Source organism: Plectropomus leopardus, chromosome 13 (assembly GCF_008729295.1).
Source record: "Plectropomus leopardus isolate mb chromosome 13, YSFRI_Pleo_2.0, whole genome shotgun sequence".
NCBI lineage: Eukaryota > Metazoa > Chordata > Actinopteri > Perciformes > Serranidae > Plectropomus > Plectropomus leopardus.
The window spans coordinates 20,337,480-20,360,674 of record NC_056475.1 but is presented as its reverse complement, the minus strand read 5'-3'; the positions used below and the strand labels follow the sequence as shown (position 1 = coordinate 20,360,674).

The window sequence follows — 23,195 nt, the reverse complement described above, 5'->3', positions numbered from 1 at the left end:
AGCCAGCAGCGCCCCCTGCTGGAGGAAATGCACTGATACTGCGGCCAGCGGCCTGAGCGCACAGAGGACGCAAATGCTGAGGTCAGGTGAGGCGCTGGAGGGATGTAGAAACTTTTTTTTTCTTTTCAATTAAATCTATTAATCATTAATCATTGATAGTAATTTGTCACTGTCAACTTGCCCATTATTATGTTACATTATTTATCTTTATTATTTATCATATATATATATACACACGTATATAATATTATTTATCATATATATATTATATATTTATTATTATTATTATTATCCTATATATATTTCATATATCCTATTATATACCTTTATTTTCCAAATACATGGGCACAAAAAAAAAAAAGACATGATCAAGAATGGAGTGGAGGGAATATCCACTTATGAATTTTTTTTTGTTTCTGATATTAATTTCCAAAATTAAGGGTGATATTATGACTGTACTAACCGTCATTGTTTTTTTTAATTAATTTATATATTTTAAATAATCATTAATATCTATCATTTACGTATTCTGTACTGTGACATGCCAAAATGTCTTTGGTGAATAAGTACTGTGTGTACCAATTAATTAGGATAGTCATGTCCAGAGTCCAGCCCGGGGCCAATTGGACCGTTTTTAAATGGCCCTTGGCTTGTCTTTCAAATTATTCTATATTATTAACACAACATTGGCTAATCAAGCAAGATCACTTTGCATTTATTTACATTCACCTCATGATAGCAGGACAATCATACAATTTGTAGAAATGCACCAAGTAGAAACTATGTAGGAGAAACGAGTGTGTTTTCATAAACAGACTGTAAACATGCACATTAACAATTAGCTAACGCCAGATATTTCTTGCAAGATAACAGATATGGCCACAACAAATATGTATAAAGTTGACAGCGAGAACTGCCACTTTCAGGAACAGTGGAGAGTTGAATACTATTTAATTTAAAGATGAAACAGCATTTGTGTCATTTAACTGTGATTTTCTTTTTGATAAACTATATAATGTGAGAAGCAGCTGGCCTCCAGGTATTCACATTCTCTGATCCAGCTCCCATTCAAAAAAAGGTTTGACACCTCTGGATTAGGAGATTTTACGGTTGAAAAATAAACTCGTCAGTGCTCTCTGGTGGCTAAACTATACAATGGCAACACTGTGTCAAAATGACTGTAAACATACAGTGTCTGTGGTGTTTCTTGCTGCTTACTAGCCAATAAATGTAATGATACCACTAAATCTGTGAGAAACTAATATCGATGGGGCTGATTTATTAGTCTGTCCTTATTTTTAATCAGTAAGAAATGTTAAATAAAATAAGAGATGGCATGTCAGAAGGAAAATTACAGTTTTTAAAATAATAATAATAATAACAACTTCATCTGATTTCCTTTTAGCTGCTTCAGTCTTAGTGTGCTGGTATTTTGCACACTGTCACACTTTTATGACTTATTGGGACATTACATTGGCTGGCCACCATGTTGTTTTAAAATCGAATTATTTTTATGTGCTTGTTACATTTGTTGTGAATATGACATCATGACAGTATTATCCAAACCAGAACATCAGTAGCTAAAACTAGCCATTTCCATACTTACCCTAAAGAATTTCTTCTACCATTGTTCACTGTCACAGCCGTTGGTTGACAGTTATGCTCAAGAAGTCACTAGCTGTGGTTGAGGAACGAAGACACTGACTGGGAATGCTGTTTCGAGATTGCTTATCGTAGCTTTGCTGCTGTGTTAGAGAGTACATAGCGTGTTTAGTGCAAATTCAGGAAATGATGGGAGGAGAGAGGTGATATGTGTTGACAGGCATGAAGTGGATCACACCCACAACAGTGAAAGCATGTGGCACACGCCCCAAACCACAGCTGCGTGAGGACATCCGGCAGCACAAGGGCCTCTCAACAACAAATATGAGTCTATCAATGGAGCATTTAAAATACAGAAAACATGACAAAATGTGATGAATATTCTTATTTTTTTATTACTGACAATTATCTAATTTCTGCATTTACTTTTTTACCATTCAGAACCATCCGGTCAGGTCTGAGTGTCTTCAGGGTATCATCAGACTCAAGTCCAAATATGAGCTGACCTCTACAACCACGCTGTGGGCTGGAGACTGATCCTCGTGGAGCCTTGACTGGTAACATCATCACTAAAAACATTGCACACAGGTACACCCATATAAACCGTAACAACAGCTTCCCTCTTGTTTTTACCTCTTATCACAAAGCATTCATCTAGGCTTTTAATGTCTGCATATTCGTTTTTCTTAACATTTGAGATACTGAAATTATTATATATATTCTTAACTTACCTTGACCGTTTTTTCACCATAAGGTTAATTTTACTTTCATAATGAATTAATAATGAATGTTTTTTTATTCATTCACTGTTCAGTCAAAAACAAAAAAACAGTCAAAAAATAATCAATAATAATAATGGTCATTAAAACCGACAATGCCTGCACAAGTTAATAGAGTCCAAAGTGAGGCCTTCAAGTTTCAAATATTGTAAAACAAATAGTGAAAAACCTGTTTTCACAATATGAAAACAAAAAAGCATTGCATCACATTGGAGAAATGGAAGGTTACATGGCATGATAATACCATGTATAATAGTCGGTAAAATGATATATTTCATAATTTAATCTTTTAATCATCTATTCTTTTTTCAGCAACGTGGAAAATATCACATTTGGGACTGCCACTGATGAGCCATCAGACGTCGGTTGTTTGTGGTGGCAGTCAGGGCTGTAGCGCTAACAGTTTGACCACCTGAGACAGACCCAGACTGGGCATCATCACTGACCAGACGGCGGGGGAACCCCCGGGGCTATCTCTTGGCCTGACAGGCTCTCTGTGGGTTTAGGTGCAGCGACTGTTGACACAGGCGTGTCTCCTGATAAGGACATTGGTTTAGATGGCATAAACACAGGCGCTGAGATCTCAGACTCAATTTTGGCACCAGATATCGGTGGCAGAGAAAAGCTCCCTGAATAAGATGGTCCATTTCCAGCTTCATTAAGCTGGGAGAGATTCACCGTTTCAGTCGCAGGTGTGAGCGGTGTGGCTGCTGATAATTTGACTTCTGTTGTGGGTTTGGACACAGCAGCGTTGAGCTCGGCTGGAATATTTAATTCTGCTGGCTTTAGGACTGAGCTATGGGCTTCTGGTCCGACATCAATCATTGAGGTAAAAGGCTGATCCAACAGTGGAGGTGTTTGTGGGGGTGGAGATGAGGTGATGAGGGTTTGAGATTCTGGTGAGGCCTCTGCGGCAGGAGGCGCCACAGATGCAGCCGCAGCTGCCTCTGCTGCCTTGGCATTTTCTGCAGCCTTGCTTTCCATCTCCTCCATCCGACGCTGCATCATGCGAGGCATCAGCTGCACGTAGGTGCCCATCAGGCGGTGGTTGGTGCGAATCAGCTTCCCTGCACAGCTGTCCACACAGTGCTCCTGGACAGACAACAGCAATCAGAGGTGATGAGTGGAGCAAGCACTTTTGAATGAACTCAAAGTTTGAAAAGTGCTATAAAAAAGTTTAATGTGTGGCCAAAAGTATGTAGACAGTGGAGTCTAGGGATGTTTTTTATTGTTTGGATTAGGCTCCATAGTTTCAATTACTGAGAATCTTTAAACTACAGCATGCTGTGAGATTTTAGACAACAAGTTGTTTGCAACTTTATGGCCACCGTCTGATGAAGTTTAAACGTGACAATGATCCCACAAAGTGAGGCCTGAACTAAACCTCATACAAAACATACTGGATGAATTAAGAGGACAGCTACAAGCAAGGCAATGACACCCAATATGAGACACCAAACTTGTGGTTAAAAGGGGAAAAACTCACAACATCCAGGATCCCAACTCTTGAAAGGAAGCTAAGATTAAAGCTGTTATACTTCTGAAGACAGTCAACACAAACAAATATGGGTGCTATGTTCGTGTCCACATACTTTTGGCCATGTTCTGTAGGGTTATATGCACAGACACGAAGACAGTAGGAGTCAAGGTATCTGGTTTCCAGTAATCTTACCTCGTCCATGGTGAGGTTTCTGTAGTTGAAGTTGCTGGTGCATCGCTGGAAGCAGATCTCAGTCATGCGGTTGTAAACCATCAGGAAATCCCGCAGCTTTAAGAGACACAATCACCCAAACTCACCATCAAACTCTTCATATACAAATAAACATAAATGTAGCCGACACTGCATTATGGATGTGACTTACATTTCTCAGTTGTTGGTCCGGATCCATCGTAATTTCGTCTGAAGTGCCTATTGATAAGCTAAAATGCTAACTTCAAGAGCTGTTCATGAAGCGAGTAATTTATAGGATCCCGGATCCTCAGCTGACTGAGGTGAATGATACTACTATTCAACAAAATGTCATTAACATGTCAGTTTCTTTGTATCACTAGTAAGACCCAAATATAACCCAGTAAATGGAATAGATTAAGGTGGCATGACATTCACATGCGAGCTGCCATGTTAGTAACAAAGATCGCCTACAACGTTGAAGATGCTTCACTCGGTGAAAAACACGGTTCCATTTCCGGTTTCCAACACTGGACATGTTCAACTTTCCGTTTTGCGTTTGACGCTTTTTTAGTTGCATTTCTTAGAAACCGACTACACGTTTTTCCACCGAAAGGTACATACGCATGCTAATGTATTTTATGTTTTGAAAAAGTAAAACGCTAACACGTCTCGCAAAGCGACAAAAAAAGTCATAATATTTCGACCTACAATGATTTGCGTTTCAATTCCTGCGGCCAAAAAACATAGTATCCGGTGCCTAATTTTATCAAGTATATTTTTCATTGTCTAATTGTCTTGTAATACGCCCATATTGTTCTTAAAAGTTTAATTCTGAGTGAAAATTAGGAGTTTTACAAGCCCCTCGCTCCCTCACCAAAATAGCATATTGGTACCAGTGTCGTTGAAGAGAGTGTCTATTGTAATTGGTACCTGCCACTGGCATCCCTGTTTTTTCCGTAAGGTCTTTGAAGGCCACCCCATGTTGTCGTCCATTTTTCCAAGCTAACAAATTAGTAGGTCACCAACAACAGTGCGTTGTGAAAGTTGAACACTGTAGGTCAACTAGCGTAAAACAGTTATTTTGCTAGTATGTAACTACATGGCAGCTGCTTGTGGTTGTATTATGTTGATACATTCGGTCAAGGAGATGAAGAGCTAGCTAATCGTCGTCCTGGAGCCTAAACAGGTGAGTCGGCAAATCATTTCCCCTCCATTTTTCAAAGTATAGTATTAGATCCTTTTTTTGTCATATTTTATTGACATTCTTCAACATATATGTAGTACACATCCCCACAGCACAAAACAGAATCCTACTACCAAAAAAAAAAAAACCCAACAAAAAAACAAAACAAGCAAACAAAAACAGACCCAAACAATAAATAGAGACCAACATAACGAAACAAAACTAACAAGGAAACACCTACAATACATAAACTTTCAAGCTCAACCCTAGCATCCTAATGTTTAATCAACTCAAATAACAACGTTCCAACAAATGAGTGACAGTATAATTTTAATACTGTTCTACTAGTATTACTGAGAACAAACACCTTAAATACAGACCTGAGACAAAAGTCGGCTTAAATGCAACACAAGTGATTTGTTTGTATGACAACAGTTCAAGACCTTCAAACTGTTTACTTCCATTTTCTTCATGTGACCTCCTGCAGATTTGAAAATAATGATATCTGTCTCAGTAGCAAAGGCAGAAGTGGCGTAGTACTAAATGGCATAAAGACCTGAAAGCAAAAACGTCCAAACAGATTTAAAGTGCTTTGGTTTGAGCTTTCTCACACAGTGAAAGCCCTGATATGAACAAGATTGAACAAAGCATAATTCTTTTCTGACATCTGAAAAAAATATGACAATGTTTTCCTTACCAGTTATGATCACAGTCATTGCCTTAGTAGTTTAAATAACCTAAACTTAACCTGTTTGGCCATAGAGAAAATAGGCCTATAGAACAAAAAGTGCATATTAGACTGTGTTCGTCATGTTGGTGTAATTTGACAATGAAACAATTATGTTTCATGTCTGGCTGGGGGCTTTCATTGCATGTCATTCCCCCTCTCCCTCCCCTCATTTCCTGTTATCTCCCTACTGTGCATAAAGTGCACAAAACAATAACTACAATTAAATAATGAAGTAACACCTATTAAGTCAAGCCACTGACAAATTATTGTCAATCATATTTTATTTATGCCCTATTTCTAATTGCTGCTCTGCAAGTCTGCAGGTGTCAAAAGAAGGTTATTCATATTTATAGCTTGGCTGTGTTTTTTTGTTTTGTGTTGCTTGTGTGACTAGTGGATATTATTGCTGTATTATCGTACTAATGTTTTGCTGTTTCCTGTTGTTCTGCTGGGCTTGTGCACTGTCTTATGAATGCTTATGTTGTTGCTATCTTTATGGTGTCTTGTTTTCTTGTGTTTATTCATTTTAACTACCATCTCATTGGTTTTAAAACATCTCACCCAAAGACTGCAGTTGAAAATAAGCCAGCTGGCATTCTTACAAAGTAAGTGAAATCAGATGAATCTATAAGCCCGTAGCCACTCATAACAAACTTTGTAGTGGCATCAGGGTAGCTGTTAACAAACATACAAACAACAGAAAGAAAAAAAGAGGGACATGGAAATGGACAATAATGCTGGAGCTTCTTTTACAGGGATCTGAGTTTAATGAAATCTTTGGATGAACAAATATCCGTATTAGGGATGCATGGCACAACATTGACGCTAAGTTGAAGTATTTTCTTATTATGCACAATAATTAAATATTATGTGCAAAGCATTGCATATTATGTCTCCATCTGCTGGTGGGCCATCATAATAAGAGCCTGCATAATATGATGTTAATTGCACTACAGAAGAGATCTTGATTATCGCCAAAATTATAGTAGTATGCATTTTGGATCTAAATAAATCTCTAATACAACATCAAGATAACAGTGCTTTGGGATAAAGAAATAGTTCATTTTTTGTTGAGCTATTATGATAAATTGCATAGCATAGACATTTAATGAAAACCATGCATATAAGATTCCTTTTAAGAGTTCACTGTAATGAAGAAAGTATAATCTTCATTCATCAAAACTATAGTTGAATGGGATCCTCCTTTGTCAGTCAGCTTTTATTGCCACTATATAACATAAAATTGTAGCTTAAGCACATGATAGTCTTCTCGCTCAGCACTTTAAAATATTCTTTCTGAGCCCCATAGGCTCATGAGAGAAAACATTTCATCACAATGAAGGATAGGTTAACAACTTTTCAAGTCTGGCAGCTTGCTATATTAATTCCTTTTGTTCATAGCGGACAGAAATCCTTCACTAATGCACTTTCAATGTAAGAAATGGGGGACAATTCATGTATAAAAACACTTATAGAGGAAATTTTGCATCAAAAAAAAGACAGTAGCTTTGCAGGATGCTTACTTGGTTTGTCCAACTGTGTGAAGCCTCATATAGTTTTAGTTAAAAATTATAACTCATTTATGCACAGAACAACTGTGGATCTTTTTTTTAAAAGCACATTGAGAGAGGAACTTTTACTGTCCAGTATAGCAGCCTATACAGGAGAAATGACCTCAGTATGCAAAATGTGCTTTAGTGTTTACATAGGAACATCACTGTTGTTTTAAGATGGAAATGAAAAATTGTGAACCAGTCCTATTAAATGTAATCTTCAATTTACCTCAGTATCATTTTTTTGTATAACTGTCTTTCCTGACATATGGCTTTGTTTTTGTGAAGAGGGGAGTAAAAGCAGAAATGATTTCCTTTTGCTTTTCGTCATTTCACCATCTGCCAATGCAAAATTCCTTTTAAAAATTTTTTGTTTGAGATGCATGATAACAAAAAGAGTCTCTTTTATTATGTCACCCAAAGCAACCAAGGAAATATCCTGTGCAATCCTGCTGATTGGCATATGATGTAAAATGTGATGTAGAGACTGACACAATGTTTATGGATTCTTGGAGGCAGTGTCAATCAGTTCTTATACCTGTTTCAGAATATATCTGATATTAATTTACACATGATAAAGTGTAGTGCTGACCCCAACCAAAGCAGGGTTTCTCACACATTCATGTATTTATGGCAACCCGCCATGATCGAAACATCAGCCACCACGATTTTTATGCTTTTGAAGCTGGTCTGTTCATTAGGTACGCTGTTGGACTATATATATGTGTTCTGTTTTTGATTGCCACAAGCTTTCGGTATGCAGAGCATACTCTGGGCACACCATTGGCTTGATGTCTTTCAAAACCATGGGTAAAAGGCAATGGGCAACATAGGAAGAAATGACAACAAAAACTAGCAAAAAAAGTACAAGAAAATTATCTGAATTTCTTTAAAAAAGTGCTAAATAATAAGAATAAATAAATATATAAATAAAAATAATAATAATAATTCTGTAGCGTGATTTTAAATATATAATTGTAATTATTATTTATTTATTTTATTTTATTTGACATTTTTCCCTCTTCTATAAAAGTAATTTTCCAAATATACATATGTCTTGCAATTTGTGGAACAGTTCATTGCCTTTTTCACCCATGTTTTCAAAAGAAACAAAGAAATGTGCTCAGATTTTGAAGTGTTCTTGTGTCGGTGTCTGAACAAAGCTCAAGAAAAAAGTCATGTTGATCCAGATTTCGAAGGGTTAACAATGCTTTAACGCCCCAAAACTTGTATTTGTGTCAGCTCGAATAAAATGCAACTAACTGCAACTTGAATTTGACAAAGATGAAGTGCCGGCCTCCGTGAAAGCACAAGGCATACCAAGATTTGACAGTCACTAAAAGTGCCCAGCTATTTGTGTGCCTACGTTGCTTCCCTGTATGTCTGCAATAGTTGAAGCCAAACATTAATCCATAGAGGGGAAGTAGGCCACGGTCAGCTATTGAAAAATTGTCAACAAACGGTTCATATGCAGCAGACCTCTGACTGCTGAGTTCACTGCAGAGCTCAGCTCCCTCAGCAGATATCAGGCCAGCAAATTATCCTTCCCAAGTGGGGATTACAGAGAGCGAAATAATCATTTAAGCAGATGGCGCATTAGCTCATAAGTGCAGTAGATTATAAAGCTAATGACCATTATCGTAACTTTGACGTGGAAAATCCTCTGTGGGTGACATTTAAGTTACATAACAATAATGCCAACAGGGAAAATGAAATGATATTACCCGTATCCCACTTATTGCCTTCCTCACTTTCTTGCCTTTCATTTTATCTTCATATAATTTTTTATCTTCTAACATGACTGAAAAGCAGTTCATGTTTGTTTAGGCAAGTGCATTTACACAGGAAAGTATTAATGCTTGGGCATCGCCTACAGTATGGAAAGCATAATTTCTTTTTCCCTTCACACCTTTCTGTGAAATGTTGATGCATGATTATGATAATCAAAACATTTGAAGGTCTTCCTCGTCCTGTGATGATATGATATTTTCCTTGTATTTTGCAACAAATTGAACATTTCCATGTGGCCTGTGACCTCTAAATGTCAAACAAAGTTTCCTTTGATCTCTATATCCTCTACGTTTATTACATCCTCTGCACAGAAAGGTACACCATTTGTTCCTTAGTTGCTCAATGTTGAGACTTCAAGAGGTGGTTTGTTCGTATCAAAGAGGATATTGCTCAACCTTGTGATGCCTGCTGAATATTGAAGATGACATTTTCATTTTTGCAACCAGAGTATTAGACAGTACTTTTAATTTTTTTAGGTGACATGCAGTTTTGAGCAGTTTAAAACAAAAGGCTTAAAGGGTAAATTCTGCATTTTTTTCAATCAAGACCAAATTTTCTCTCATTTTTTTTGTCTAAGTAACTTATGGTACCAACAGTTTTTGAAGTAAGTCCATAATTTAGCAAGAGGGCTGCAGCCGGCAGCTGTGAAACAGGCTGCCATGTAACCATTCAGGGAACATGAACCGTCAACTCAGAGTTTTTGTTTTTGCCACTGTCAGACTTTGATTATTATTTTAGGTGTCTGACAACATTATGGAAAAGATGCCTACAGAGACAGACTTTTTAAAAAAAATAAGATCCTTTTTGTTTAACCAGAAATAACCCCAAAATCACTATCATCAAATTCACTATACTTCATTTAAATAAACAGTAATTTAAGCATGTATGGGGCCAGCATATTTTCACATTGAATTTGGTGAATTGAGGGTTTCTTTCAACCAAGTCAGAATTAGTGATTGTTGAAACAGTAAAAAAAACATCCAACATGTTTTTTGTGAGTTAATTTTTTTTTGTTTACTGAATGAAAAGTTCTTTTATGAGGATAAAATAGATATTTATGTTTTTGCCGATATTCAATATGCCAATATATTCAATTTTTCCCCCGCCTAATTTTAGTGATCAAGCCTCTTCTGTAGTGGAATTAACATCAGATTATGCAGATAGAGATGGAGATGTAAAATGCAATGCTTTTTTAATGTATGTGATATTAATTCTTTATGCAAAATAAGAAAAAAGAACTTTGGGCTGATGTTTTGTCCATGTTCACTTTTCCAATTAAAAAAAAGTTTGTAATATTGGCAGATATCAGCATATTTGTCAATTCTGAAGTTCCACTTTAAAGCCAATATCTGCTGATACAGATGACATGCAGATATTATTGTGCACCCTTGGACAAAATTACTAGTCTGTTTGGTAGATTTTGCAATAGCGATTGTGGGACTCTTTTTTTAAAACAAAAAAGTCTATCTCTTAAGGGATCCTTACAAAATTTTGTCAGACATTAAGAATAATAATCTGAGCCTCTAAGTGGCAAAACAAGTACATGTTGTGGATGTACACTGATATTGTGCACATGCCCATACTGGTTACATTGCAGCCTGTTTCGAGGCTGCTGGCTGCAGCCCTCTTGCTCAATGCTGGACCAATTTCAAAATTGTTTTTCCCCATTATTCACTTAGATACAAAAACATGGGAATACTGGGTTGAGGTTGGAAATACCTTTAATATGATGTCTGTCTAATCTTGTTGTCCAATATCAAAGCTAAAGGTTCTGATGAGATGATCTGGGCCAGTCTGAATGGCCTCTGTCTCTGGAAGCTGTGTGCATACACTACCATTTTGTCTAACTTCTCTTCCCTCACTCGCTTGCTCTTCTTTCCACTCTCTACTTTGCCCATCCTCCCTCCTTCGTATTCCCTCCCAACCCATGTTCTCCCTCTCCATGTTTATGCCCCTTTCTCTTTCCATCTCCTCTGTCTCCTGGGCTATCTGTTGACTGTTCAGGTAGATACTGCTGTGTGACACCATGGCGCTGGTGTCTCTTGAAGGAAGGTGTGCATCCATGTCCACTTCCACCTCCAAGAAAGCATTCGGTGGGGTTGTGAGGTAGCCCGGCAGCTCATCTTGAAGTTCGTTTCGCCCTTGACCGTGGCCTTGCTGATGACGATTCTTCTTCATGCGTTTCTTTGCCGTCTTTAGATCCAACGAGGCATAATTCAGGTCAGACTCCAAACACTGGTTTTATACAATAGAGACAACATGGGCTAGTAAATTGCTGTATTGTTTATATTGATAAACAAAAAAAACTTCAGCATTTGTTTAGATATATAAAATATCTTGTGGCTGTACGTTCTCCTGTATTTCTCAAAGTCAAATTTATTTTTAGGACATGTTGTGCGTAATTGTGTTCATTGGCTCACAGTTTCATTGACCACAATGTCTCTGGTGTTGCTTGCCTTCCGTTTTGAAAGCAAATCTAGCAGCGTAGGTTTAAACTGGTTTGCGTGTGTATTTTTAAGCAAAGTACTTTCCATCTGAAGAATGTGGTGTTAGTGCGACTAACAACAAACATACTAGAGTACCAGCCTTTACAAATTGTATTCAATCAGTTAGTTTTGAATATGATTATCATATTAGGCAATCAACTCACCAAGACAATTTTGCTTTAGTGCATATTCGCTACATTTCATCCTCCGTATTTGAGATACAAAGCTTTAGAGAAGGTTAACAATTTAATTATCCCAACATGCATTGAAGGAAAAATCACATGGGCTAGCCTGGAATAATCAGTGAAAATTAATAACATAAAAAAATTAACCCTGCACCACAGAGCACAGAGGCATAGTAACGTTTTTTCAATAATGCCTGACAATGACAATGTAATACATGTGCTATCAAATGTAAAATAAAATATACATTAAAGAGTATGTAGCAACATCACATATAGAAAACAATTAAAAATATGTGTGTAAGAACCACATCCACAAAAACAAACTTCCAGAAAGATATTGTACTGCCTATAATGCTAGTCTGACTCTTATCATTAATGTTTAATAATGTTTTAATAGGGACAAATACGTTATGCATGGAGAATTGCAAGGCAATCATCCAATACAATATATCACTTCATTTATAGCTACTGCTAATTTCCAAAGCCTGTCCCTTATAGGGTATTTAAAATAACCAAAACAAAAGGTAAACCTAGATTTTGGTCAATCATATAGGATCAGGAGTACCCCTCGCTGTCATCCTTGCTCGAACAGCATATACACAAAAAGCCACCTATAAATTTATGCACACACGTACAGTTGTAGCAATTACCTTCATACGATCTCTTGTGTGGTGCATGGTCATCATCTCATAGCAAGCCTCTACTGAGTCTGAGCAAATGAAATGCATGATTTAGTAATTTGTAAATTTTAAATTCTGTTAGCCTGTAAATGACATGAATGAGCAAAGAGAAGAACTGAAATTTTTATAGGCTCGTCTGCTGACTAAATCACCACAAACAACGCAGCTTATTGCCGGAAATCTATAGGAATTTAAATATTGTGTGGAAGCAAAGTACAGCTTTATTTAAATGCATTTTTATGCATCAAGCGTAACCTCCGTGAAATTGATCCAAACTTTTAGCTTGTTTCTTTACACAATATGAATGTCTTAAAACGTGTCACGTGGCATTTTGAAAAATATACAGTCTACAAATACAGAAAAGAAAAAAGTTGCATTATAATTATTATTTAAAAATCAATATCGAGTAGCAAAACCACATACTTATGAAAATAATTTTATGTTAGATTATCATTCTAAGAAAAATGCAATGACTTCCTGTTAGTTTTTAAAAAGGTGACAAAATGCAGGCACGCGCTCACCTCTTCTGTCTGAGCTGATGTTGCCGTAGATTGGATTTTCCTGTTCCTCATGACGATCTCGGGGATTTTCCTGCTGCTCATTATGACTGAGGTTATGAAAATAATGCCCTTCATCCTGTGACGGGCTTCAACAAGAAATGGAGGAACAATTTCACAATGTATTTCTACAATAGGATGTCATTTTGTAGATAAGAAAGAAAATGGAAATGTTGAATACCTTGCATTACTTATTACAAATTGAGATGTATCCGACTAAATAATACTGGGCTGACATATACACATAATATGTGTAAGTCACATTGAAAAAATAGATAAAAAGCATACCTTTCTCCTGTATAAATATGTGTGAAGCAGCACTCGTCTTTGTCTGTGAGAACAACATAATTGCAATTTACGTATGCCCTGTTGTCCTTGTAATAGCAGAGAGGTTTAGAATCAGTCGTGACAACATTTTAAAAAAACAAACAAAAAAACTACTTTTTACCATACCTCTGCACAAAGTGGTTTTGCGTCTGATGCAGAAGATGACATTGAAACACAGAGAGATCAACAAGGCCAGAGCTAACAGCACCAGCCCCATAAACTCAGGGCAATCTAAAAGACAAATACAAACTGGCTATTAACATCTCAAACTGTTAAACTTCTTTTCCTGGGAATCAAAAAATGACGGGTTTCATCAGCTATCACCAATATTGTTTGGAATTTCCCTCTTTACATCTCAGTAACAAACAGAAAAGATGAAACATATTTAGAATGCGTCATCGCTTGTGCACTGGTGAAAAACAAAGTTGAAGTAAAATGCTTCAACAATAGTGAACAGTTTAAATCCCTGAGCTTTAGTGTGAAAAATTTGAGGAAAAACAGAGGAAGATGCAGCCATTGAAATATGTTTGGCCATTCTGAAATTGGTAATGTAAGTCAAAACACGTGTATCTACTATGCACAACTGAATATGGAATATTTTAAGATTTTTTAAAAAATAATAGAGTGGCTAAATGGTGATTTAAAAAGAAAATGGAAATATGTATTGTATGTATGTACCAATTTCAGTTAAACAATACTTTTGAATTTCACAGGAAATCATTCTGCTAACTGTAACCACAGTTGTGTTTATCAGAATTGCTCTAGAAAGTGTTTAAAAAAACAAGTGTTTTGGAAATCAAGTGTTCTGCACATGGTACAATAACCATACATAAGGTGACTTCAACAAAAGAAGTTTACATGTAGATGAATAATGAATTATTTTAAGCAATACACCAACAATGATGAGCAAGATACCATCACATACATAAGCTGTGATTATCAAGTTATTGTTTTATTTGACCTTTTGTTTTGCCATATTCTGTGTGATAGATGCTTTAGAAATGATTTAGCTTTTCCTGTTTTTGTAGTAAAGGTGATATTTACAGAGATATGTAGCAATATTAGATACAGTTTTTTTTAAAATATAAATCTAATTTTAAAGTTTCAAAAGTTGTTCTGACCCTACCTGACATATTCCAGCCGACTTGAAAAAACCGGGTTGTCTGTCCGACACGATTGCTGTCGGGCTACAGGGCATCACAGTGTTTAGTCAGTGAGGTGTGCTACACTGTAGTCTATTTTTACTTTGCCTTAGTTTCCTCTCTCTCGTCACAGTGCTTTGAAAACTGGCTGCTCTTCAGTTACAAACAGGAAGCAATGTAACCTCATTCTGAGGCACCCAGTCACAATCCTATTGTGAGATATGAGACGATCTCAAATAGGTCACCATATCACTATATAAAGATGACAGCAGTTCGTAAATATGTTAGTTACTTTGATATAAGTTCACACAGTTGTAAATTTTTAAGTCAGCACAGACAGGTACAAATAACAACAACAACAACAAAAATCATTTGCCCCAAAAAGCCAGAAAAATTTCACTCAGTTTACTTGTCAGATAAGAATTTCAAAATATATAAAAAAAAAACCAGGTCTTCAAATACATCGCTACATTCGTGGTGACCACCTTTTTAGTTCCCTGTAAGCAAGCGAGCGCCCACAGTGTCCCAAATAACAAGCACACATGTAGATTTGGTTTGAGTACAGTAAAATAGAGCTTCATATACTATATGGTCTGTCTGTGTGCGCGGGGCCTCAGAGTATATCAAGAACATAGATCTTGCATGCACACAATTCGTGTGTGTACATGTGGTTTTGCAACTGTGGTCAGAAAATCAGAAGGGGGAAAAATGTAGTTTTGGAAGGTTTGTCAGATTAGCTAAATGCACAAGTATTTAGCTAAAAAAGTAAAATAAAATAAAATAATAATCCACTTAGTTCAGTCTGCAAACAAAATTGAAAGTAAATTATTAAAGAAATAATCAACATACATAAACTGAAATGTAAAACCAGCAAAAACTAAAATAAGCTTTATTATTAACGTTTCCAGCACCCATTTCCTACGTGTGTATGATGTATCCAGTGGTTGTTAGCCATTTAGCCAATGTGGTTTGTGGTTTTAGTGCCACTTTGTAAACTCTCGTGTTACTTTGTGGTAGATGTGGACAATTGTGGTCTTCTGATGTGGAGCTGTCAGTCCGTTTGACAGCATCACTACTAAAGGCTTACATAAGAGGGAGCCATTTGGGCCTCTGGGCAAGAAATGCTAAATCACAGATGAAAGCAAGAATTATTTAAAAGGAAGTAAATCAGCCACATCGTCCCGACAGTTTTGTTTCTATGCAAATAGAATGCTTGTTTACTGCTGCGTGAGGCACACTGAATACACAATATTACAAGACTGTCATAAAAAAGAAAGTAAACAACACCTGCGGTGTCATAACTCAACGTCAGTTCAGAGTCAAATCAAAGTAGCTTTTATTTCTAAATGTCACAAACTTTACGGTGAAATTTGATACATTTAATCCACAAAGTAAAACAGAACATTTTAAACACAATAGCATAAAAACCACCACACCCTCTTTAGATATACACACAGCCTGCATTTGTACATTTGCCTGCCTCCAACTGAGCTATAAGTGCACTTTGAAACTGACCACAACTGCAAGTAAGACACTCTATAGTTCTGCATGCAACAAAGGATATAGCTTATGTCCCTGCGATTACTGCGTGCTCTCATTGTGCAATCTAATAGACATTATATATTTATAAACATTTGTTTCATATCCCTCAATTCTGTCACAGAGTTACACCGTGAAATGGGGAAAGGCTGTGAAGAAATCTCAAAGTGTCTTGCAGATGTGTACTTGACTGGAGGAGGAGGGGGTTTAAACGGAGGCGGTAGATCCATCCTACAGAGAGAGCACAAATATTGACTGTTGGCATTGCTGGAAAGTTAGACAGATAACATGCAGGTGTTACAGATCATGTGCATCTATTTATAAAAGGGGAGAGATCTCAGGTTCACCCGGTGCATGACCCTGAGTAAGCACGGGCAGGTGTAGAGGATGGTTGCATGGATAGATAATGAGAGTTTTACCTCCCCTTCATAATTCGTCTCCTGTAGAGAAAGGCAGCGGCAACAATCAATACCAGGATTGGAACGATGATTAACACCAACAAAAGATGACTCCGTGCAACACCAGTATCTGGGAAGCAAATTCAGAAAGTGGAAAACTGTCATTTTAGAGGACAGCAGCAAACTAAAGATGTGTTTCTAAGATATTGATCAGCCTACTCTGGTGAAATCCAGCAGACTCTAACAAATATTGATAATAAATGTAAAGCTGCAAAACTTTTTTTTGCCCTAAGGCAGGAAAGAGCATCTTGCTGTCCTCCACTTCGGCTGGTTGCACTCAGAAGTTGAAACTCACTTAAACAAGATTTCCACCTTGAAAAGGCATCTAGCCTGAGGCTGGAAAACTGAAATCTGAAACTGAAAGCCTCCACATGTGATGAAGATGCAGATGGTGGAGGCAGAGAAGCTGCAGCTGGTATTCATCTGTAGTGTTTTTAAAGAGGCCTTGTCTGTTGAGCATTTAGCTCTGTTGTCTGAAGTTATTTGCTGCTTTTAAACAATTTTTATTGTTTACTTTCAGGCAGTGCGGCAGCTCGCCTCACCTCGATAGCCACAAACAAAGCTAACCACACTGTTGGCAGACCCCAGAGCAAATAATGTGCACAACACAATCTGAGAGCATCACCAAAAAGAGAATTACAGGCAAACAAAGGGATGTTGGATGATTCAGGGACTCACACAAAGACTTTAAATGCATTGCTTTTCATTTTTGTTCTTCCATAAACTTTTTTTTCATGGTAAATAATGGCCACAGATACTTTTATCTACTTGAACTATTGCATTCATTAGAGAGAGAGAAAGCAAAACAAGTATTTGACAACACGGATCAAATTAACTGTAAAATATGAGGTAATTATTACCTTCATTCTCAATGACTGCGGTTGTATTTCCAGTACTCAGAGTAGGGGTTGCACCCGGATTGCCGCCCATGGACTCATTTCTTGTCTCCTGTGTTGATCTGACCTCCGTATTTGTGTAACTAAATGTTGTGGATTGATTGCTGGATGTGTTCTCCTGATCAGTGGAGTTGCTGAGGTGCTGTGGGTCAGTGTTAGTGGCACGGGATGATGTGACACTGATAGGTGTAGAATTTGTTGAAGAGGTTATTTGCTCTCCAGCTGTGACATTGCTTTGGTTTAGATGATCATCTGTTCGGTCAGTGTCCATACTCATGGTCCAAGTTACATTGGTGTCAGTGGTTGAAAGCCCAGTGGTTGGTGATGTGGTGAGGTTACTGTCTGTTGTTTTTATCAAACCTTCCTTGGTTACATGAGACCATGGTGGCACTGTCATGAGATCTGAAAGTAGCAAAAAAAATACATCTTCAGTAAATATGCTGTAAGCAGCAATGTACTGTACTGTTTTGATGTTGTCACTGCATCAGAAACAGACTGTCTTGGAGCTCCAGAGTGCTCACTTGCTATAAAAGAAATACCTGGGAAAATGCACATTGATAAAGACTGCAGCTTTTCCATCACATATAAATCTTTACATGTTAGCGACATTCAAGTTAGCAGGATAGTTCATTGTTTTGGAAAATACAATTAATTGCCTTCTTACCAAGAGCTATATGATATATCGCCACTCATATCTGTACAGTAAGCTTAGTGTTAAGACCAATGAAATGAACTTTTTTGCCCACTGGTCAGTGTAGCTAGTGGATTTCAAAATTTACCAGCTGCTCAATAAAAGATTTTTTTTTTTGTAAGGAGAGCAAATCTAGCAGCCACTTGTATATTTTACCAGCATTTGACTGGTGGCTGGTGCTAATATCCAACCCTGATTAAATATGGAAACAGAGGCTAACAGTTAGCTTGGTGTGGAACCAAATAAGAATATAATATAAATAAATAATATATTGAAATTTAAATACATAGCATTGAAATCTTCACTTTGAAAAACCCTGTCTCTGAATTATTTTTTTCTGAATTCGCCTTTTTGAAATTAATTTATTCTTGATTAGCAATTTCAAAAGCTGATTTTGATTTTTCTTACGACTTGAATTTTTGGATCTTAATTTCAAAAGTCAAATTTTAGCTGAACCTGAACCTATTTTTTTAAATTCCGAAAGTTTGGACCTGAATTCATGAACATTAAAAAAAATATTCAAATTCAGATTTTGAAATTGCAAATCAAGAAACATCAGATTTTTATGTCAAGGAGGTGAATTTAGAATAACTACATAAAGATAAATTGTTTTCAAATAAAAAAAATCCTATGCTATGAATTCAGTGTATTTAAATTTCAATATTAAATATTTAGTGATTGTTAAAAAAATAAAATATTTTTGTGTCTTGTTTGCTTCCATAGCCTGGCTCTGTCCAAAGATAATACGAGCACCTCCAAAGTTTATGTCTAGTTTATTCAATCTGAACAATAAGAAACGTGAAACTGACAAGTTGAGGTTTTACAGTTGTGATTAGAATGGCCTTTCTTCACCAGGTGCACTAACTTCCTGGAGTCTCTAACGGTTGCCTGGCAACTGGCCTAGCTAAGAAATAGTTAGGCACTTAACTCCTGTAAAGCAGAATTAGCTGTTTTTGCACTTTTCCTATACGATTTCCTATACATATTTCCCAAAATATTGAACTGTTCGCTAACGAGTTTCACATTGGAAAGTTGAATTCAAAGTAGGAACTCTAAGTAATGCACTACAAAACTTTTAAAATACCCAGTGCACAGTTATACATCATTAAAACATGGGCCGCGTTGGCATTTATGAGCACTCCTTGCATAATCAGTGGGTAAAATAAGGAAAAGAGCTCATTCAAGAACCTGAACCGTGAAGCCACGGGCACAGTCTCCTGAGGCAAAGGTGTGGGCATGAATTGCAAATTCCACAGTACGTCCTATTCTTAATCCGTTGTGTGTCCATTGTTTTCAACTATTTGCTTTCTATCCTGCATCCCTCCGTACATACACCCGGTCAGATCCATTATTAATCTCAGCTCGAGTCTCCCAATGAGACACAACTGAGAAGCATAATAAATGCAATCCGATGCTGCAAGGCGATGTGATCTCATGCAACGCTGTGTCCGTTTCAAGCAGCTTTGTTCTGTATTTTTCAACCTTTTATTTGGGCTGTACTACTCCAGTATGTCCAACAGATTGTGCTCTCACCCCATGTGAAGATTCAGAGAAACTGTTGAGTTTGTTTGTTCCAGTGGTTTGACAGAGAGGAAGAGCAGGAAGTGACTTCTCATGTCTGTGTGGTTTATGTTTCTTTTTTCTTTCGTTACATATTGAAATTCTTGTGAGAAACATGTACACAGGAAGAGAAAAGTAGACAGCCGGGGATTATTCTCCCACTAAGCACAGCCCACTGACAGCACTATACCAAGCTCTTTATCACCAGTGGGGGCAGACAACATGCAGTTTGGTTGTTTTACAATTTAAAACTGTGAATAAAGTTAAGCTTGGTTCAGTATTTACCCTAATCCCGCGGGGCAAGCAGCAAATAATTGCGAGTTTCACTCTTAAAGTTTTGCAGTTCCCAATTTATTCGGTTACTGGTGCGTTCTCATAACATTGCTGGCAGCCTGAAAATCCTTTGAATCTCTCCCTTTCCTTTCAGCTAATTAAAAATTAAAATTGAGCGAGCTACAGTATAATAACAAAAGTCAAGTATCAGCTCTCTGGTCCAGTGCAGTTTATTAAGTCACTCAGTCTCTTGGGCCCTCTACTAGATTGTTAATCCAGCCCTGAGGAAATGCTGAAATTGAGTGCGGCACAAAGAGAGAAACAGCGGCAGAGGAAATCGAGAGGCTCACCTGTCCTCAAGCTTGTAGTTGCTGTTAGCACAGTGATGATAAACTCTTTATGCAGACTTTTGTTTCCTGTGTTGACAGTCAGTGTATAAACCCCGGTGTGAGCATCAGTCACACACCGGAGCACCAGAGATTCATTCTCTGACACCAGCGTCTTGTTCTAGGGCAAAACAAGATTATGTAGCATATAAATACCTTTCATATTGAGGAGATGTTTTTGCACTGTAGGTTTTTATGTCAGAGGTAATCAGATCATCTTGATGTTCGATGAATGAAGTGAAATTCATTGTGCGGGCAGAAATAGGCTGATTAACAGTCCCCCCCCCCCCCCATCAGTTACCTTGGTCCACTTATACTGTACATCAGAGAACGCTCTGCACTGAATGGTGACATTTTCTCCGGCGTGGACCTCGACGGTGCTGTTCACATCACACATTATTGTAACATCATCTAATAGAGAGAAAATGGGAGTTTAATTTGGATTGACAACACAAGAATGCTTATGTAATACATCTGCTGTAAAAGGAATACAGGATATGACTCCTATCCGCAAAAGATTACCGTCAGATGCAGTACACATGAACAAACACCTTTCAGTAATTGTTGGCTGCCTCTGTTTTGCTCATAACACCCCCTTCAGTTAGATGAAAAGGAGGAAAGGGTGTATTATGGCTGTGTTACTTGATAACTAAATGACTGATGTGGGATAAAAAATAGGCCAAATCGGGGGATGAAAATGAATGCCTAGTGGCAAACAAAGCTCTTAGATGTGTACTTGCAAATTATTACATACATTTGCTCAGAAGTAAATAACTGCTGAGATTGGCAGAGGCACGGCGCTCTGATGCAATCAGGAGTAACATGAAATATATGAATTGGACAATAAGACAGAAAGTTACTGCACATCTCTATCCAAATATAAAATCCTGTGACGGCTGCAGTGCCTGGTTTGGGTATGGCTTTGCACTCATCTTACCTTTGATCTCTAGCTCTGTTTCTCTCCTGATGGAGCCCATTGGGAAACTTGTAATGTCACAAATATAGAGTCCACTGTCCCATTTTGCTACCTCATAAAGTTGCAGGTAGTAGCTCATGGAAGTGTTCTCAATCTGCATGGTGAGATTAGGCCAAAACATATTGACACCAAAGCCTCTGCCGTACAGGGCCAGCTTTTCGTCTTGGCCCTTACGCCATTCCACACTGACAATCTTGAGATCGACGCTGCCTTTTACAACACAGGGTAAGGTAACGTTCTGGCCCGCTACTGCCTCCATCTTTTCATAATGGAACACCTCAACATCCTGGAGCCCTGTCAAGCACATCAGATAGCATTGGAAGCAAGAAAAGTGAGGAGATAAAATCACTTACACTTTGAAGTTGATATTACCGACTGCATTCCACTGGGATGCAGGCAGATACAATCACAGCATTATACTGAAGCAGCCTGTCACACCAGAAGCCAAAACACATTTCAAACCCATGGTGGATATCCCACCGTCGCTGGTATATTATATGAGCAACAGCGCATGTGGTCCAGGATTACCTTGTATAATAGAGGTAAGGAGCAGGAGAGAGAAGGCTGTTCCCAGGGCACCTCCAGCCATGTTTGAGCTCCCCGAACTCATTACGATCAATCAGGCTGAATCCATTGAGGGATTCAGCAAAGACAGAAAGAGTAGACTGACGACTGAGGTTAAAGAGTGGGGTAGAGACTGTGAGACAGAGAACAGGATGACCTATCTTCACAGGAAGCCACACTGGAGTGACTCATATATGTAGCAGCACTGTAGCTTTGCGGTGACAAAATGTCTGGTGTGAAGCAGATACTTTCAGATGTAAATCTCCGCAGTGCTCATCATTATTTATTCTTTTGGTAAGCTAACAAGACGAAGAGAGGTTGACTCATTTGATTTTAGATTACATCGTTGATGATCTAAATCATCCAGGAAGAAAGACGCCGAGGGAGCACACAAACACAAGCGAGACTGAGAGATTAATTAATGTTCTATTGAATAAACCTCTCTGTTATTAATTCATTCTAAATATGCACATTTTGAAAATTAACCTAAGTTATTTATATAAATGTTTCAAACCAATTTTTTTGCTCATGAAAGTTTGACTTGGCACAGTGGATTTATGAGCAAAAGAATACACCAAACAAAAGACCAGATTCTTGCAGGCACATCCCAAACACACACTGCACTCACACCTGTCCTAGTTGTGTTCATGCACATACATTTCTTTTTAGCTCCATCTGTTGGTCAATATCTACTCAACAGATAATAAAACAGAAATCTTCTTATCTCCCCATTTTGTTTATCTTCCTTTCAAGGTGAGCCACTAACTCGCATATATATATGTGTATATATAATATATAAAGATGATGCGTCTGAAAAATGCGATAAATTGATTGCTTGATATTATCCCGCCTTCAGGCGACAGCCCAATTGTTTTGCCCTCTGTGCTTGTTAGTGGTTAATGTCTTCGAGCAGAGCTTAACTATAAAGCTTGTCACACTTGCACTGGGATAAAGAGATAAAAAGGAAACATTACAGAAATAATGGGCAATTCTGGCAAATGTGAGTCTTATTACTCCAATTAAATAATTTGTTTACCCTATTCTTTAGAGATTATTCCTGTAAGACATCATGTCACAACGCTGGACTTGTAATGCATAAATTAATTCTTCAAAGAACTGAATCGTCTGTCTGCAGCTACGAGATAGAGCGAGAGATGGCTTCATG

The 23,195-nt window shown here is 37.6% G+C and overlaps 3 protein-coding genes across 3 annotated transcripts; all 3 read right to left on the bottom strand.

Annotated features, from left to right (window-relative positions):
• Positions 1–1,974: 1,974 nt before the first annotated feature.
• Positions 1,975–4,503, bottom strand: timm10b (translocase of inner mitochondrial membrane 10 homolog B (yeast)). The gene is made up of 3 exons (XM_042499545.1): positions 4,244–4,503; positions 4,054–4,149; positions 1,975–3,473 (listed from the first exon to the last, which is right to left on the bottom strand). Exons 1-3 carry the CDS (start codon positions 4,268–4,270, stop codon positions 2,820–2,822), a joined length of 777 nt encoding a protein of 258 aa, XP_042355479.1. The 5' UTR covers positions 4,271–4,503; the 3' UTR covers positions 1,975–2,819.
• Positions 4,504–10,214: 5,711 nt separating this feature from the next.
• On the bottom strand, positions 10,215–14,763 carry LOC121952688. Its single transcript, XM_042499496.1, has 6 exons — positions 14,672–14,763; positions 13,672–13,776; positions 13,507–13,549; positions 13,183–13,307; positions 12,632–12,690; positions 10,215–11,545 (listed from the first exon to the last, which is right to left on the bottom strand). The coding sequence occupies exons 1-6, from the start codon at positions 14,676–14,678 to the stop codon at positions 11,048–11,050; spliced, it is 837 nt and encodes a 278-aa protein (XP_042355430.1). The 5' UTR covers positions 14,679–14,763; the 3' UTR covers positions 10,215–11,047.
• Positions 14,764–15,999: 1,236 nt separating this feature from the next.
• si:ch1073-15f19.2 (T-cell surface protein tactile) lies at positions 16,000–22,156 on the bottom strand. Its single transcript, XM_042499345.1, has 7 exons — positions 21,995–22,156; positions 21,428–21,760; positions 20,792–20,901; positions 20,455–20,611; positions 17,545–17,982; positions 16,646–16,754; positions 16,000–16,457 (listed from the first exon to the last, which is right to left on the bottom strand). The coding sequence occupies exons 1-7, from the start codon at positions 22,074–22,076 to the stop codon at positions 16,304–16,306; spliced, it is 1,383 nt and encodes a 460-aa protein (XP_042355279.1). The 5' UTR covers positions 22,077–22,156; the 3' UTR covers positions 16,000–16,303.
• Between the last annotated feature and the right edge of the window lie 1,039 nt (positions 22,157–23,195).